General features: G+C 39.1%; 1 protein-coding gene across 1 annotated transcript in view; it reads left to right on the forward strand.

Annotated features, from left to right (window-relative positions):
- Positions 1 to 7430: 7430 nt before the first annotated feature.
- The window catches only part of LOC122814835 (potassium voltage-gated channel subfamily KQT member 1-like), a 383125-nt gene continuing 374432 nt past the window's right edge, over positions 7431 to 16123 (forward strand). Inside the window, exon 1 of the mRNA XM_044087127.1 lies at positions 7431 to 7497. Coding sequence (XP_043943062.1) covers positions 7465 to 7497 — 33 coding nt within the window. The 5' untranslated portion in view covers positions 7431 to 7464. The remainder of the gene's footprint in view (positions 7498 to 16123) is intronic.

A 16123-nucleotide genomic window follows, 5' to 3' on the forward strand; every position in this document is an offset into this window, starting at 1 on the left:
GAATCCTGCACAGTGTATTTCAGAGCAGAGTTTAGAATGAACAGAACCCTGGTTAGTGGCTGACAGTAGCAATGCTGCCATCCAATGGGATGAAAGATAGGCACATATTATCTTGACCAGCCAAAGTGAACCAACATTGCCACTGAAATGCTCTGTGCTATTCACAGTTTCAGGCCTTCCCAGAGTATATCTCAGGTATACCTCAATCCACATGAGTGAGAGTCTGGCCTTCCATTCCACCACATCAATAATGTAGTCATAAGCAAATTGCTGCAACATACCTCCCTTGCTGGTAACATGGAATTGCTATGGTATCCACAGCCATGCCCACACATCCTGCCACCCCCATGACATCTCTGTTTCACTAGTGATACAATGCAATGTATATACACATTGCCCTTCATGCCATACATGGTCAGTGATGCTGACAGTACTGCCACCACTATATCAGACATTTGAAAGTAGCAGTGACATGTACAGTTTGACTAGCTGGAACATTAAGTGGGTTGTTTTTGGCTATTTGGCTCCAGCAATCTTACTGCTGACCACTGATCTACTTTTCATATAAACACTGCCTGCCAGCCTGCTTGCCTATAAAACATGTCTTTAGCCTTGTGCCTGAGGAAGTTAAGCAGAGGCTCAAACTCCCCCAGAACCTCAAATTAGAATAAGTGAATCATGACTAAATGAATGAAGGACTGAATGAAGAAATGGACTCCAATGAAACTGCTTCCTGGAGACAGGGATGCAGTGGCTTCAGGAGAATGGCTGGCTTGCACTGTGCATTGCATTCTGCCAAATGGGATTCCTAAATGTGATTTTCAGCAATGCATATGACTGTCCAGTGGAATGGAAATGCTTATACAGCAATGCATACATGAAAATAAAAAAGCTGCTTTTGGAGTGATTCAAAGTTTTATAGCAAGCATGAATGTGCAAATATAGATGTTTCATTCTGTTTTAATATGATACACTAGAATTTAAAGAATCCATTTTAATCTAACAAAATAGTAATGCATTGTGTTTTGCTTAAAAGTCACCTTTTAGTTTTACTCACCAATTTCATGCTTTAAAAATGAAGTCCTTTAATAAATTACCTCCTGTTTGGGGCTACCCCAAATGTACAAATTTGTAATTAAAAGATGGAAATGGGCATCTGTCTAAAATTAGTAATATATAAGGGGACACACTTTTCTTGCCCTTTAGACTTACTTCAGTGTAATATAATCAACACTGTTATCATCATAACTCATAATAAAATGACATTTTTTGCAAAAAATATCAAGTATTTGTCTTTCTCCCTTCCTCATAAAACTCAGGAAGCAGCAATATTTTTAAAACATGGATTAAATTACTATAATATGAGCACTCACATTTAATCAGAAGAAATAGCATCCTTTGTCATAAGCTTTAAAGCCTGAATCAAGTGTATATTAGGTTTTTCATTGTATATGCACATATAGGCTAGTACTTGTAGTCAGCTTATAATGCATATGTACATAGAGGCCAGTATCTGTATTCATCTTATACTATATAGGCACATATAAGCTGGTATCTGTAGTTAGCTTATAATGTATGTGCACACATAGTCTGATATCTGTAGTCAGCTTATAATGTATATGTACACGGGTCTACCTGAGATGGTCGACAGGCCATATGATCGACACTCATTGGGTCGACAGTTCATTTGGTTGACAAGCAGATTTTCCCTCCTCCCCAATGTTGTGCGACCCTGGAGTTGATATATATAGTTGGGGGGGTGTGGGGGCACAGCCTCCCACATTGGGGGGTGTGGGGGGCGAAGCCCCCCACATAACATGCTTGTCAACCAAATGAACTGTCGACCAAATGGAAGTCGATCATATGGCCTGTCAACCAAGTGAAGTAGACCCATGTACACACAGGTGGATATCTGTAGTAAGCTTATCATGTATATGTACACACAGGTGGATATCTGTAGTCAATTTCTAATGTATATGTACACTTAGGCTGGCATCTGTACTCAGTTTATAATGTATATGCACCTATAGGCTGGTATCTGTAGTCACCTTCTAACTCTAAAATCTGATCCTAAAAATTCTGGAACACTATAAACCAAATATTACACCCTGGCACCCCTACCCCATCCAATCCTTGTCCAGACAAATCATCTGAAGAAACAGCCAATAGCTTTAGCACTTATTTTATAGAAATATTCAGCTCCAACCCTAACTCCTTAAACACCAATACTCCTAACTGCTCTGTACCTTCTTCATCTACTAACACAGAAAACACATTCTCCCTTAACCCAATTCCTACTACCTACATCAAAACTCTACTCTCTAAGTTAAAACCATGCTCTGTATCTGCAGACAGCAGTCCTTCATACTTTCTCCAGATTGCTGCACACTCTCTTACTCTGCCAGTATCAATCGTAATCAATCACTCCCAGGAGTGGCTCTAGGTCAGTTGGTGCCCTAATCAAAAGGGCTCCATGGCACCCCCCCCCACCACACTACCTGGTACCCCCATTCTGGACTACCTTCACCAAATAAATACTGGAAAAGCACCCCTGCTATACCTGCGTCCTAGGCGGCTGCCTAGTTGGCCTATACCTAAGGCTGGTTATGATCGCTCCATCTCTGAATCTAGAGTTCCATCAATCTGGAAACAACTCTATACACTCCCCATACACAAAGGAGGTAACGCCTCTGAAATCTCCAACTTTAGACCTATTGCTATCACTCCCCTTTATCTAAAGTCTTGGAGAAATGTACACATAAACAAGTTATGCAATATCTCACACAGAATCATTTGCTCACTCTGACACACTATGGTTTCAGACCAAAACATAGTACTTCTACAGCTCTACCATACTTCCTCAACACTATTTCTTTAGCCAGGGATGATCATAAACTTATCTCTTGCTTATTCCTTCATCTATCAAAGGCCTTTGACACAGTTTCTAACTCTCTGCTTCTACACAAACTGTTTGACCTCAGCTTCTCCCAAGATACAGTTGCATGGTTCTCCAGCTATGTCACTGACAGACGTCATCGGTAAGATGGCCCTCTGCTCATTCTACCCCCCCTCTTCCAGTAAGAATGGGTGTCCCCCAAGGATCTATTCTTGGGCCAGTACTTTTTAATATCTTCACCAACTTACTCTATTCTTCCTGCCCACAGTCTAATATAGCCCAATATGCTGATGACTCTACAGTCATCACCACTTCTAACTCCCCATCTAAACTTCTAACAGCCACCCAGTCATCCTTCAATGCAGTAGACACATGGCTCTCTAATAATCAGCTCATCCTCAACCCAAAAAAATAAAACTGTTACTCTTTCTCCCCAAAACAGTTAACCACATCAAGTCTTCCTTCTCCATAATGTCCCTTAACAATACCCCTATTGGAGTCGACACCAGCACTAAACTCCTTGGCATCACCATTGATGATCAGCTAAAACTCGACCTTCACATTAATAACTGTATCAGAAAAAAACATCAAAAACTAGGACCTCTGTATAGAAATAAACAATTCCTCACCGCTGAAGCTAGGATCACTCTCACACATGCCTATCTTCTACCTTGCCTAACCTATTGCTCACAAATACTTACAAATCTAAACTCTACTCTACTAGTAAAACTTGAATCAACCTATCACAAGATAGCGAGATTTGGCCCACCAAACCTATAAATCCCACCACTGTTTCTCCTTAAAACACTTAAATTGGCTTGAACTACCTCATCTGCTTCTTCTCTCCCAGCTCCAGACAATTCACTCCATTATTTTGCCAGCCCGCCTACTGTCCAGCTCTAAGTTCTCTCATCTCCCACTACTCTCCTACTAGGCACCTCAGGGGATTGACCCAAGATCTATTACATATCTATAAACCTAAGTCTAAATCTGGGTGTAACATATATAGCTACAACCCCTCTATAGCTTGGAACAAACTCCCACTTTAAGTCAGATCCCTTACACATCCCAAACAATTTAAAACGGCCACAAAAGAGTACTTTAAAAAACACTGGACCTGCCACTGTTCCCAACCTCTCTGAATACATCTATCATACAAACTAATTGCCCTTCTCTTCTCTCTTTACTTGTTTTCTCTCATAATCTTTGTCTGTCCTCTTAACTTTCCCCCTTTCTTTCCCCTATCTATCTCTTCACTTTCTTTCCCTGCCCTTTATCTGTAAAGACCTCCTAATATATACTGGTACAGTGCAGCTTAGGTATTACTTAATAAATAGTCTAACATCATGAGACTTTTTATACATTTATATCATAAAATTGTAACATAGTACTGCTGTCTGCTTCCCTCTGACTTATGTCTTTCTACCATTATGTACTACTATATGTATTTTTAAATTACATTGAAATTGTAAATTGTTTGTATCACTTGGAACTTTTCTCCCTGGACCTCTGCTGAAAAAGGGCTTTAGCTCAATCAGACACTCCCTGTCAACAAATGTAAAATAAATAAAATAAATAAATAAAATGTATATGCACCTGTAGGCTAGCACCTATAGTCATCTTATAATGTATATGCACATATAGGCTGGTACCTACAGTCAGTTTATAATGTATATGCACATATAGGCTGGTATCTGTAGTCAGCTTATAATGTATATGCATATGTAGGTTAGTACCTGTAGTCAGCTTATAATGCATGTGCACATATAGGCTGGCATTCATAGTTACCTTATGTAGTAATCAGCATACCACTTCAGGAGAAGAGGTCACTCACAGGCATGTTGTGATTCATATTACAAGCCAATGCTATTGAGTACTAATGAAAAGAGCATATGAGCATAGATATTACACAGGCTTTCACTGACATATATTGTCCACATACGAGTTCACTAGGAATGAGTGGACTTCCTATAGCAGTAGACACTTAGACTCCTGCGTATGTGTAACATTTACAATACTAGCTATGATGATCTTCCAGAAACACATAAAGGACACATTTGGCATATCACATGTGTTGGCCTACAGAATACTCGGTGAATTTCTTAATGCACTGCTTCCACATATGAATGAGGATATATATTTCTCAAACATTCCAGGGAAGGGGGGCACAACCCATATGTGAATTTTGAGACATTGCCCACCTCCCTGAAGTTCAGTGTGCTAAAAATTGTTCACATTTTTTAATAAAGGTTCCACGTAGTTTCTGTGGACTATGTTAAGTCAATAGGAAGGGTTATCATAATATCAACAGCCAGGTATATACATTATACAGGGGTTGATAACCACTGCATCTACACAACTCTGTGGCAGTAGCTATGATTCTCACAGGTGATATACATGTCATCTATCTCATCACTTCACACCTAGTGGAATTCCACTGAGCCACAACTACTTATGGTAAGTGCAGGCACAGTAATACTCATACATATACAGGGCCAAAGACAGTGAATACACATCTCACCCTGCATATGTTACATTATGTGCCTGCTGATGCAGGATCAAGATATCCACTGGATCCATGGTTGATGCTACCCATATAAATTCCACATAGCATATTCAGACTACAGTATTACTCCTCCAAGCATACAAGAACCAGTATAAGATCTTATTGTCATGCTGCTGAAGGCCAGGTACTAATGTCTGAATACATGTGAGTAATAGTGCAGTACAACTTTTCTACAGATGTCAAAATGTTTGAAATATGCTGCATGTTTTACAGGCTATATTTACTAGGAAACATGTAAGCTAGGCATCTGTTTCAGCAATCTTCAGACCAGCTACAGCAACACTTGTCACAGCCAACACTCTGATGTCATCTAGTGACAACAGTGAGACCAACAGATAGTGAGCAGCAGCTATATCACATTCCTAAACAATGAAGGGCATGGCACACAACAGTGCAAGTGAAGCAACAGTGTCTAGTCCAGTTTTTTGGCCCCATGATGATCTGGCAGTAACAGTAGACTGTCATGCAGAACAAACGTGGTGCAGACAGTGTTATTAAAAGGCTATGCCTGACAGTGTATGGCCAAGTCACACTGTGCATCAGACATGTCTCCCATACAAGAGAGAGAAGGTAGAATGGATCACAGTCATAATCATTTGCACAGTTGCTAAGGGGCACAACGACATATGATTGACAAAAAAACCTGGATGGGTGGCCATAACAATGAAGACGGAAATGGGTTTCATGGCAAGGGTCATGCTGTGTGAGACACAGTGTTCTTCAGTGACTGGGAGGGGTGGCACTACCATATAATTACCCTAACAATTTTCACTGAGAGTTCGTGCTTGCAATTCATCTATTTTTGCTCCTCTGTGGAATACTGCTCTGGAATGTCAATTACATTACCTGCTTAGAATTATTCCTGCCTCTACCATTATATTTAGCTGTCCATATGTGAAACCTTCACCTATTCTTTTGTGTAAGTGAGCCTGGTTATCTTTAGTCTGACTGTTATAAGACATGTCTTATTCGATCTGAGACGTTGAATTGTAGCTTTTTTGCAACACATTTGAAATGAAAAATCAAATAATCATTATTATATATATATATATATATATATATATATATATATATATATATATACATACAGTATGACAACAGATGAATACACTATTATTTTGGGAATTTATAAATAGATTATTTAAAATTATGTTAAATATGGTTATTCCATTCAATGTACACATATGTATCATATACTTGTCCATCATAAACAAAAATGAACATTTTTAACAAAAATACCAGTAAGGCTAATTTACAGCTCAAGGTGTACGTTTGATAACTAGGTGGCATTGCTCTGTCTTGCTAAGTTTTAACAACCTGAACTGTACTTTGACAATCTGTGTATACATACAATTAAAGAAAAGTTTATTACTTTAATTATAAAATATAACAAATTACCAGTCACACTGTGACAGCTATTGTGAATTCATAATGCAGACCATCAGGAGGTGAGTATTAAATGGAGATTTATTATTGCTGCCTAATATTTGGGTTATGTCAAACCTTTGTTTTTTTTTTTTGTAATCACAGATTGGAAAGACATCTTAGACAGAAATCAAAGCTATCTTTTTCACAGAATTGTATTACTGCTGAGCAAGCAAACTGTTGAGCTGAATTCAATAAAGGCCACTGTGTGAAGGCATTCACAGCTCTGTAAATATTTCTAACACCCTCCATGGTGCCAATTGTACGCTGTGACACTAATCCTGCTTAATCCAGTCTGTACTTTATCTCTGTGCACCTGCAAGGGTTGTACTTTGTCAGAAAGATTTTTTTTGTACTTATGCAGTGTGTATAACTAAATCCTACAAGTTCTAGCAATGTGGCTAATGGTGAAGCATTGTCCATCAGACTTCAGCTGTTTTTCTTTTTTTCATTTGTTTTTTTTTTTTCTTTTTTTTAACTAGATGGTTGCTGTACACATACTGACCTCATAAATAATTGCTTTGCATTTTACAGGCTGACTGAAGCACACAGAAGAGCAGTTAAGGTCATTCGAAGAATGCAGTATTTTGTTGCCAGAAGAAAATTTCAGGTAGGCACATAAAATATTGCAATTGAGAACATCTTGTCTCTCTATTGTAGATCTTTTCTGGACAAATTACATATAGACTGTCATTGCATGTCCACTGATTGTTTATTTATTTTATATAGATAATGTAACAATAAAACAATGCAAGTAAAACAATGGAATGCATGCTCTATTTAAATGTATCCATTAAATGTTCAGTAAAATAAGAATTACAAGACAAAGAAGAAAACATCTCTGTATCCATATAATGCAGAAAACATAGCTCTTATGCCAACCTTTGCACATGTTTTTGTCTGCTATTTTGTTTCTTGCCCACTTAGCCATTTCATGCTGATCTGCATATCTGGTCTTGACCTAATGACTCACACTGTTCTGTCCCATCTGTTGTCTATCAATACCATTAGTATTTTTATGAACTTCAGCTACATTGGTGACATCACTAATTCAGTTGTGGACAAAATAATCAGTGCATGAGCCTACATGTTTTGATCATTACATACACTTCAATTTAACCACTACATACATGTTACACTTGCCGTGACTATTGTATTTTTTGGTGTTAATGGAAGTAACACCTTATTTATTTATTTATTTGCATTTGTTTACCGGGATGGTCCACTAGGCCAAAAAGTACCCATTTTCAGTGGAGGCCCGGGGAGGAAAGCTCCACAGTGATTTATACAAACAACAAAGAAATGTATCAAATACAACAAATACAAGAACAAGAGCTGACAATCAAATAGATTTTTAGGAAAAGTAAAATTGGGCAATGGGGCAATACAGTCATAGATAAGACTATCTACTGAGTCTGCTAGTATAAGTAATTGCAGCAAACGATTACTAGTCCGGAGTTAGGAAGGATTAAGGAGGTAGGTAGGATAGAGAAGGAGTGAAGAGGAGGAGGTAGTGGGAGAAAGAAAAAGTTAAGTTATGGAGTGTGAGGAACTGGCACATGAGCACAGCCACTGTGAGGACAGATATTGTTTTAAGGATTTTTTGAAGAGAGATGTGCTGCTAGTTGTTCTTAGAGTTTGTGGGAGAGAGTTCCATAATTTAGCAGTGGAGAAAGAGTGGAGCATTTGGCCAGCGGAGAGGTTAGGTTTGTTAATTTGCAAAAGCATTTGATTCTCAGAACAGAGGGGTCTGTTTGGTTGATAGGGTTTAAATAGAAAAAAGGGCAGGGCAGCTGGTAGGAGTGAATATTAGTTTATGGGCAGCTATTAGTTGTATGTATGTGAGATGATGGGGAAGTTCTAGCCAGTTTAGTATGTGAAGAGAGGCACAGTGGTGGGATGATTTTTTTCTGTTAGTGGCAAATTTTGCAATTTTGTTATAGCAAGAATTGGGCTTGGATTTTAGACTGGCTTGTATGTTAGTAAAGACAGGAGTGTCACAGAGGAGAGATGGGAGCAGGAAGGAGGAGGCAAGTGACAGTTTTGAGGAGAAAGTGAGGAATGTTTTGTGGCAGTATAGCATGCCCAATTTTTGGTGAACTCTTTTAATATCGTTGTGAATATGCAAGTCAAAGGATAAGTGTTCATCTATGGTGACTTCTAATAGCTTGGTATGTTTGACAACCTCAACAGTAGTGTTGTCCTGAGACTATGGAGAAAGAGTCTTTATTTATGGTAGTGGTCTTCTTGGGGGTGAATAGTATTAGTTTTTTTTTTTTAGGGTTTAGGGCAAAATGGTTGTTAGTCATCCATATTTCAGTGGAGGTGAGTGCTAACTGGGTAAGTTTCAGGAGTTCAGGAGGAGAGTTGGCATTGCAAATGATTGTAGAGTCATCTGTGTATTTGATGACTGTGCCTTGAGAGAGAGTAGAGTGGAAATCATTGATGAAAATGCTGAATAACAGAGGCCCTAGGATGGATCCCTGCGGAACACCAGTAGTAGTATTGAGGAATGGAGAGAGAGAGAGTGTAGACATTTTGTGGCTTGTTGTCTGCCTGTGAGGTAGTTGAAAAACCAGAGAAAGGTAGAGGGGGACATTCCTAAGCTGGTAAGTTTACTAAGGAGAAGAGGGTGGGATATAGTATCAAAGGTTTGTAAAGGTCTAGAAATAGAAAGGAGACTAGTTTCCGGCACCCCAAGCTTGATTTAAAGATTAAAAGAAGGATATTAGAGCTTTAGTGGTGCTATGTTTGGGACTAAAGCCATGCTGGGTTACTGATAGTAGGTTATTGCCTTGAAGATAGTTAAGGAATTGGGCATGGATACAATTTTTGAGGATCTTTGAGATAGGGGATAGAATGGCAATAGGTCGGAAGTTGGAGATATCTGTGTTGTTTCCGCCTTTGTGCAGTGCTATGATGAAAGCTTTTTTCCAAATGCTGGGAACATAGGCCTCTTGAATGGACCTGTTAAGAAGTAGGCTGACAGGATATGCTATGGAGTTTGTTGCTATTTGAAGGAATTCTGGTGGCAGGTCATCAGGGGCATTGGTACATGACTTTAATTTTAGAAACAGTTTCTTTGCTGTGGTAGTAGGGATAGGTACAAGAGAGAGAAGTTATGTAAGTGGGGGGATCAGTAGTCTGGTCAGATGGGTTTGGATGATTATGAGAGAAGTTTGTGGTGAGGTTAGTTATGGTGTTTATAAAATATGTGTTGAAGAGGGTGGCTATTTCGTTGGGATTTTTTTCTGGATTGGGACGGGGTTGCTGTTGGATCCTGGGTGGAGAATGTTGTTTATTGAGCTCCAGAACTGCTTTGGATTTAGTTTGTGTTGGCTTTGTAAAGTGTGGCAGTATTCTTTTTTGTTCTTAATAACTAGGTGCTTTACTTGGTTGCAAATTTGTTTATAATTTATAAGGTCAGAGTTATTTTTGTGTTTTTTCCATTGCTTCCAAGCTTTGTCTCTGGTGGCCATATTCTGTTTAGTAGTTCTGGAGAGCCATGGGGTTTTTTTTTAGGTTTTACTCTTTTTTTGTCAGTCAGGTGTTAGCCTGTTTAAGATATTAGGAATGTAGAGTTAAAAAACTCAACTGCTTCGTTTAGGGGAAGTGTTTTTAAGGGAGCCCAGTCAAAGCTGTTTAGAGTGTTGTTAAAGGATGAAGGGTAGATGTTGGATAGATTTCTAACATTCTTATAAAGATTCCTGCTTAATGGTGCTGAGGTGTTACATATAATCTTCTTCTTCTTTCGGCTTTTCCTGGTTAGGGATCACCACAGTGGATCACCTGTCCGCTCATGATTGGCAGTGGAGTTTTATGGTATTGAGTTTCCATCCTGGTGCCCAACCTTCCACAGAAGGCACACACTCACATCTAGGGACACTTTAGAGTGTCCAATCCACCTACAGCATGTCTTTGGGATCTGAGAGGAAACTAGAGCACCCGGAGGAAACCTTATGTATAATAAAGGCAGGTAAGTGGTCGCTGATACTGTTTGGGAGAGTTCCTGTGGTGGAGATTTTATTGGGGTCAAAGATCATGATCCAATCTAAGATTGTTCCACCGTTGCAATTTTTGTTGGTTCTAGTAATATCTGTGATAAGCTGGCTGTAGTTGAATAGGTTTATGCTAGAGGAGGAATGCTGTTTGAAGTCTAACCAATTAATATTAGCATCCCCAAGAATTATAGTTTCCCTGGTTATATTGCTGGATGTCCAAGCTAAGATATCCTCTAATATGGGAATGCTGTTGCAGGGGGGGAATGTATAGGACAATGATACAGAGATTTTTGTATTCATTTATTTTTACGAAGGTTATTAAGAGTTCAGCAATAGAAATGTTAGATATAGATGAATTGTATGGGATTATATTGAAGGCGTTGGGATAGATCAGAGCTACTCCACTACCTTTTTGTGGGGCCTATCTGAACATAGGCATGCAAAACCAGGGGGAATGAATTCATAGTTTTTAATGTATGGTTTTAGCCAGCTTTCTGCGGCAGCGATAATGTCTGGTTTGTTATGTGCTATCCAGCCATGGAATTGAGGGACTTTATTACGAATACTTTGAAGGTTGATTGTTGTTAGACTTAAGGATTTGAGGGAGCTGTGTGGTTTTGGACATGAAGTGGGGGGACCAGGATTAGGATGGATATCTCTATCAGGTTAGTTTAGAGATGTTATGTAGCAGACTAGAGAGTTCTAACTTTTTTCTTAGGCTATGGTATAGGTGGGTAGGATGATGTGAGTGGAGTTTATGATTTGGGGGAAGTATTTTTGGTTTAAAGCATAAAATGCTGTCTGTTAGGTATAGGTTAGGTGAGATGTCATGGTAGGTATTGAAAGGTAAACTATGGGTGGATGTTGTGGGTTTTTGGTAGAAATCTATAAGCTGAAGTGGGGTAAGTTATAGTAGGAAGGTTAAGGGTAATAAGAGAGTGAGGTGTATAACAGTGTGTCTAAGTGGCATAGTGTTGTAGTAGGTAAAAGTGTTGTGGAGTTTTGTAGGTTATTGGGTGAGTTGTACTAAAGGAAGTGTAAGAAGTAGGCAAGGTGGAGGAGGAGGCAGTGAGTTAGCTGGAGTTATTGGAGTAGCCAATGGGAGCTTTTGGTTAGACAAGAAGTGTGTGGTGGGATGTGATTGGATGGGAGATAAAGAGGGGATGGTCCTAAGGTGAAAATAAATGTAATTGAAATGGGGTGAGGGGTACTAAAGGAAGTGTAAGAAGTAGACAAGGTGGAGGAGGAAGCAGTGAGTTAGCTGGCATTATTAGGAGTAGCCAATGGGAGCTGTTGGTTAGACAGGAAGATTGTGTGGTGGGATGTGATTGGATGGGAGATAAAGAGGGGGTGGTCCTACGGTGAAAATAAATGCAATTGAAATTGGGGTGGATGAGAATGTGGGTAGAGTAAGGGAGCGGAGTGAGCCCGTGTGAAGAGAGGGCGAATGGAGCGGGCTTTAACCAAATCGCACACCCAGCAAAAAGAGAAAATCAATCAGGGAAGAGAACAGGTGAGAGTTGCAATTAAGGTAAGTTTCAGGGATTGTTGGTCAAAGAATAAACTACATAGGGAGATACCTACTGCGGCATGCACTCGGGAATAATGGGAGCGCTAATAGGCCCTGAGGAGCTGGCAGATAGAGAACAGAGTTCTACAGTGCTAAACACTAGATTAAAAGTACTTAAAGAGGAAAAGAGTTATGTAGAGAATAGGAGAACAGAGGAAGAAGGCTTTTAATAGGAAGGTAGACAGGTTAGAGGGGGAGGGAGACCAGTAAAAGAAGCAAGCTATTAAATGGGAGACTATAGAGTTAGGACCCCAGCTGTGTGCACACCAGTGTAAGGACAATTAAGATAAACACAGTTATAAGGAGCTTTGTACAAACTTTCAAATTAAAGGCTTCCTTGTACTTAAATGGGATGTAATGTTTCCTTTGTAAGGAGCACCTACACTATAAGCTGGAGGAAGCAGTCCCTTCCAGGAAGAGTGTTATATGGCTTCCTGAATTAACTATCTCGCAGTGCAGTCCTCACAAGAAGATTCAGAATAGGAGGGGAGCACTGTGTAGAACACAGGCATAAGCAACAAGTAAACTGAAAGAGGGCGAGAGAAGGAATATTAGAAAGCAGTACACCATAACCAGGTAAGAAACATCATTAAAACAGGCAACTACAGCAATTAAAGATTACATAAAGCATCTGCTAAATGATATAATAATTCCAGAAACCAATACTCCTGCATATAGGCAGCAATGTATATTGCAGAACTAAATTAGTGACACACCTGTGTAGCTCGTACACTGGCCATGTGGAATATGTTGTTTCTATCACAGTCAGTGATTGCCTTTTGCAAGTAAAAAACAGGAAAATGAAGTGTAATAATTAAGTGCAGTTTTAGCATACCATTAGAGTGAGAAATGATCAGATGGGAAAAGTAACAGCTGACTAATTATAGCTAACTGAGGTATGTCTATACCTAGGAGGCAGCTATCTAATCAGTGCTAAGGGCACCTTTGGAACGCTATACTGCAGTCCAATAAAAATAAACAGCCCAAAGCTTAGGACTACTACATTTAACAATGATGCCGTACTCATTAACAGAAATGGGAGGGGAGCAGGTTTTACTTTATTACACACAGTGCTCCTGCAAAATGACCATGTTTTTGGATATAGTTGTAACAATGAACAACAAGTTAGCTGTGCAATCCAAGTATAAGCAGTGGAACAATGAGGTTCCACTCACAAAGAGGTATACACGAGACTCTATTACGGTAATATAGGGATTAACAATGTAGCACATAGACTTAAAAATACACCCAAGCCAACATGCTAATAACAGTTATTAAAGCTTCACAGAGGCTAAAAGTAGGCTAAAACAAGTCCAGATACTTAAAATAAATACAGAGACTTACACTTAAATTAAATGCAGAGACTTACTTGGTATAACAGTTATTAAGCTTCACATGCTAAGTGCAGGCTAAGAACAAGTTTATCTTGTGTTTCTTAGCAAAAATATTATTTTCTAATTAACTGGGCTGTTCTAAACGAATCTGACTGACTTTAGGTGTTATTGAATAAATAAATGCAAGCTATAAAATGTGAAGAAAATGAGCAAGTTAAACAGAGGCTAAGTGAAAGCCATGTCTGTGTTATTAAATGTGAACATCACCTGGCAATGTGGTAGAAAATGAAAGTTCATGCAGCACTTGTAGAATATTGCAGCAGGATTGCCACTAATTCGTACAATTCTTGTAATGCCACATTATTTTATTATCTAAAAAGTAATGTTGTGAACTGCAATTGGGGAATGAAGGTGGGGTGGCAGTTATTAGGATGCTGTCAGTACAAATAATGCTAGGAAGTTGTAGAATAACCAAAATGTGACCTAGTAACTTTAATCCATCTACACATGGGGATTAATAAAAATGTTTCTTACCACAGAGTTACCTAGATCTGTAAATGTAATGTAAATCACACAGTCAAAGAGAATAATCATAACTAAAGCAGACAATGGAGCAAAATGACTAAAAATGTGGTAGAAATAATATTGAAAAAAATGCCAAAAATATCCAAATTCCATGGTAGTTGCAGACAGCCTGAATATGGCAGAAGAAGGCATTAAGTTACTTTGGTACTGAAGCTCATTTTAAATGCAAACTCGGAAAACAGACAGAAACTATGAATAGGAAAGGTAATTAAAACCCAAAGAAAAGAATGACAATACAGCACAGTCACCAAGCATACATGCAATGCATACATCTGGTAATAGCAGCAGTTAGCTGTACTGAAAATGCTTTTTTCATCAACACAGTTTGCTACTTTGTTTTCTTGTTAAACGTAGTCATGGTCAGTTGCAGGAAATTATGAGGTGAGAACTATTACATGCTTGTTTCATGTGTGAATTGTGGTTCTCTTCAGGTAAGTTGGGTTTTCTTGTAATGCCATAGCTTTCTGACATACTGAAAGGTTCAGCATGGTGTGTGCGAAAGGTGTAGCCCCATACATTGGTTGAGAGTGCATATTTCCTGTGTGCTTCTGCAACTAAATTGCATTTATGAAGTTGTTTAGTGGTTCATATTCATGTTCCCTAATTGCACTTTAACCTGTTTAGTGGCAGTGATGTAACCTGAGAGACCATACCCCCAGTGGCCATCAGATTTTAAATTTTATATAATTTGTCAGCTGGCAGTGAAACAGATCCAAGTGCCATAAATTCTGTCTGCTAGACTTCACAGAGTTTGGCAGTACAGGGATTCAAGCACCATCTGATTGTTACTGACTGGACCAAGCAAGTGTAAAATAATAATAAATAAATAAAGTTGTGACATCCCCACTCTGGGCCAGTAATCAAAAAGCCTGAATCCTTATCACTGACACTGGAGAGGGACGTTCACTTGGAATACAAATGGCTACGCTCATTATTTCTAGATGCAAATGTCTCTGCATCAAGCACAATTTCTCTTAAGAGCACACAGGGAACACACTCAGCCCGGGGTCTGTAATTCTCTATCTGTCTCTCTCCAGGTCCCCAGTAAGACTTCCCACTGGTACAGCTGTAGGGTTAGGTCCTCAACCGAATGTCCAAGCCAAGTCCTCCAGCACCCTCTCTGTGAAACCAGTGGTTCATGTCCTTGCCCCAAGCAGCTATACACTCTTTGAGATTTGATTTGCACACACACACACACACACACACACACACACACACACACACACACACACACACACACACACACACACACACACACACACACACACACACACACACACACACACACACACACACACACACACACACACACACACACACACACACACACACACACACACACACACTCACACCTGGGAAAGGCTGTCACAGATTCACCTGCTGCTCTCCCTTCTGTCCAGACTATAAGGTAGTTATCACTGCCATCAGAACATCCTGCCAGCTACTTTTAGGCTTTTACAAGGATACCCAATTATACTGACTGAAATTAATATTAATATAAATGGTAATGTTGACCAAACAGCCAGGCTTTCAGGAGTGACCAGAATTATCACCAAATAAATATATGCAAATACTCTCAAGCCTTAAATATTTTTCTAAAAGGACCAGCCACAATGAAAAATTTAAATATATTTAATAATAAATAATAAAGGAATATGATAATACCAAATTTCTATTTACAGTAAACACCAGAGTTTCAGCCACAGGAGAGATTAAAAAATAACACTGCTGGAAAATTTTGCACAT

This window comes from Protopterus annectens, chromosome 11.part0 (genome assembly GCF_019279795.1).
Source record: "Protopterus annectens isolate FY-2018-M chromosome 11.part0, PAN1.0, whole genome shotgun sequence".
In the NCBI taxonomy this organism is placed as follows: domain Eukaryota; kingdom Metazoa; phylum Chordata; order Ceratodontiformes; family Protopteridae; genus Protopterus; species Protopterus annectens.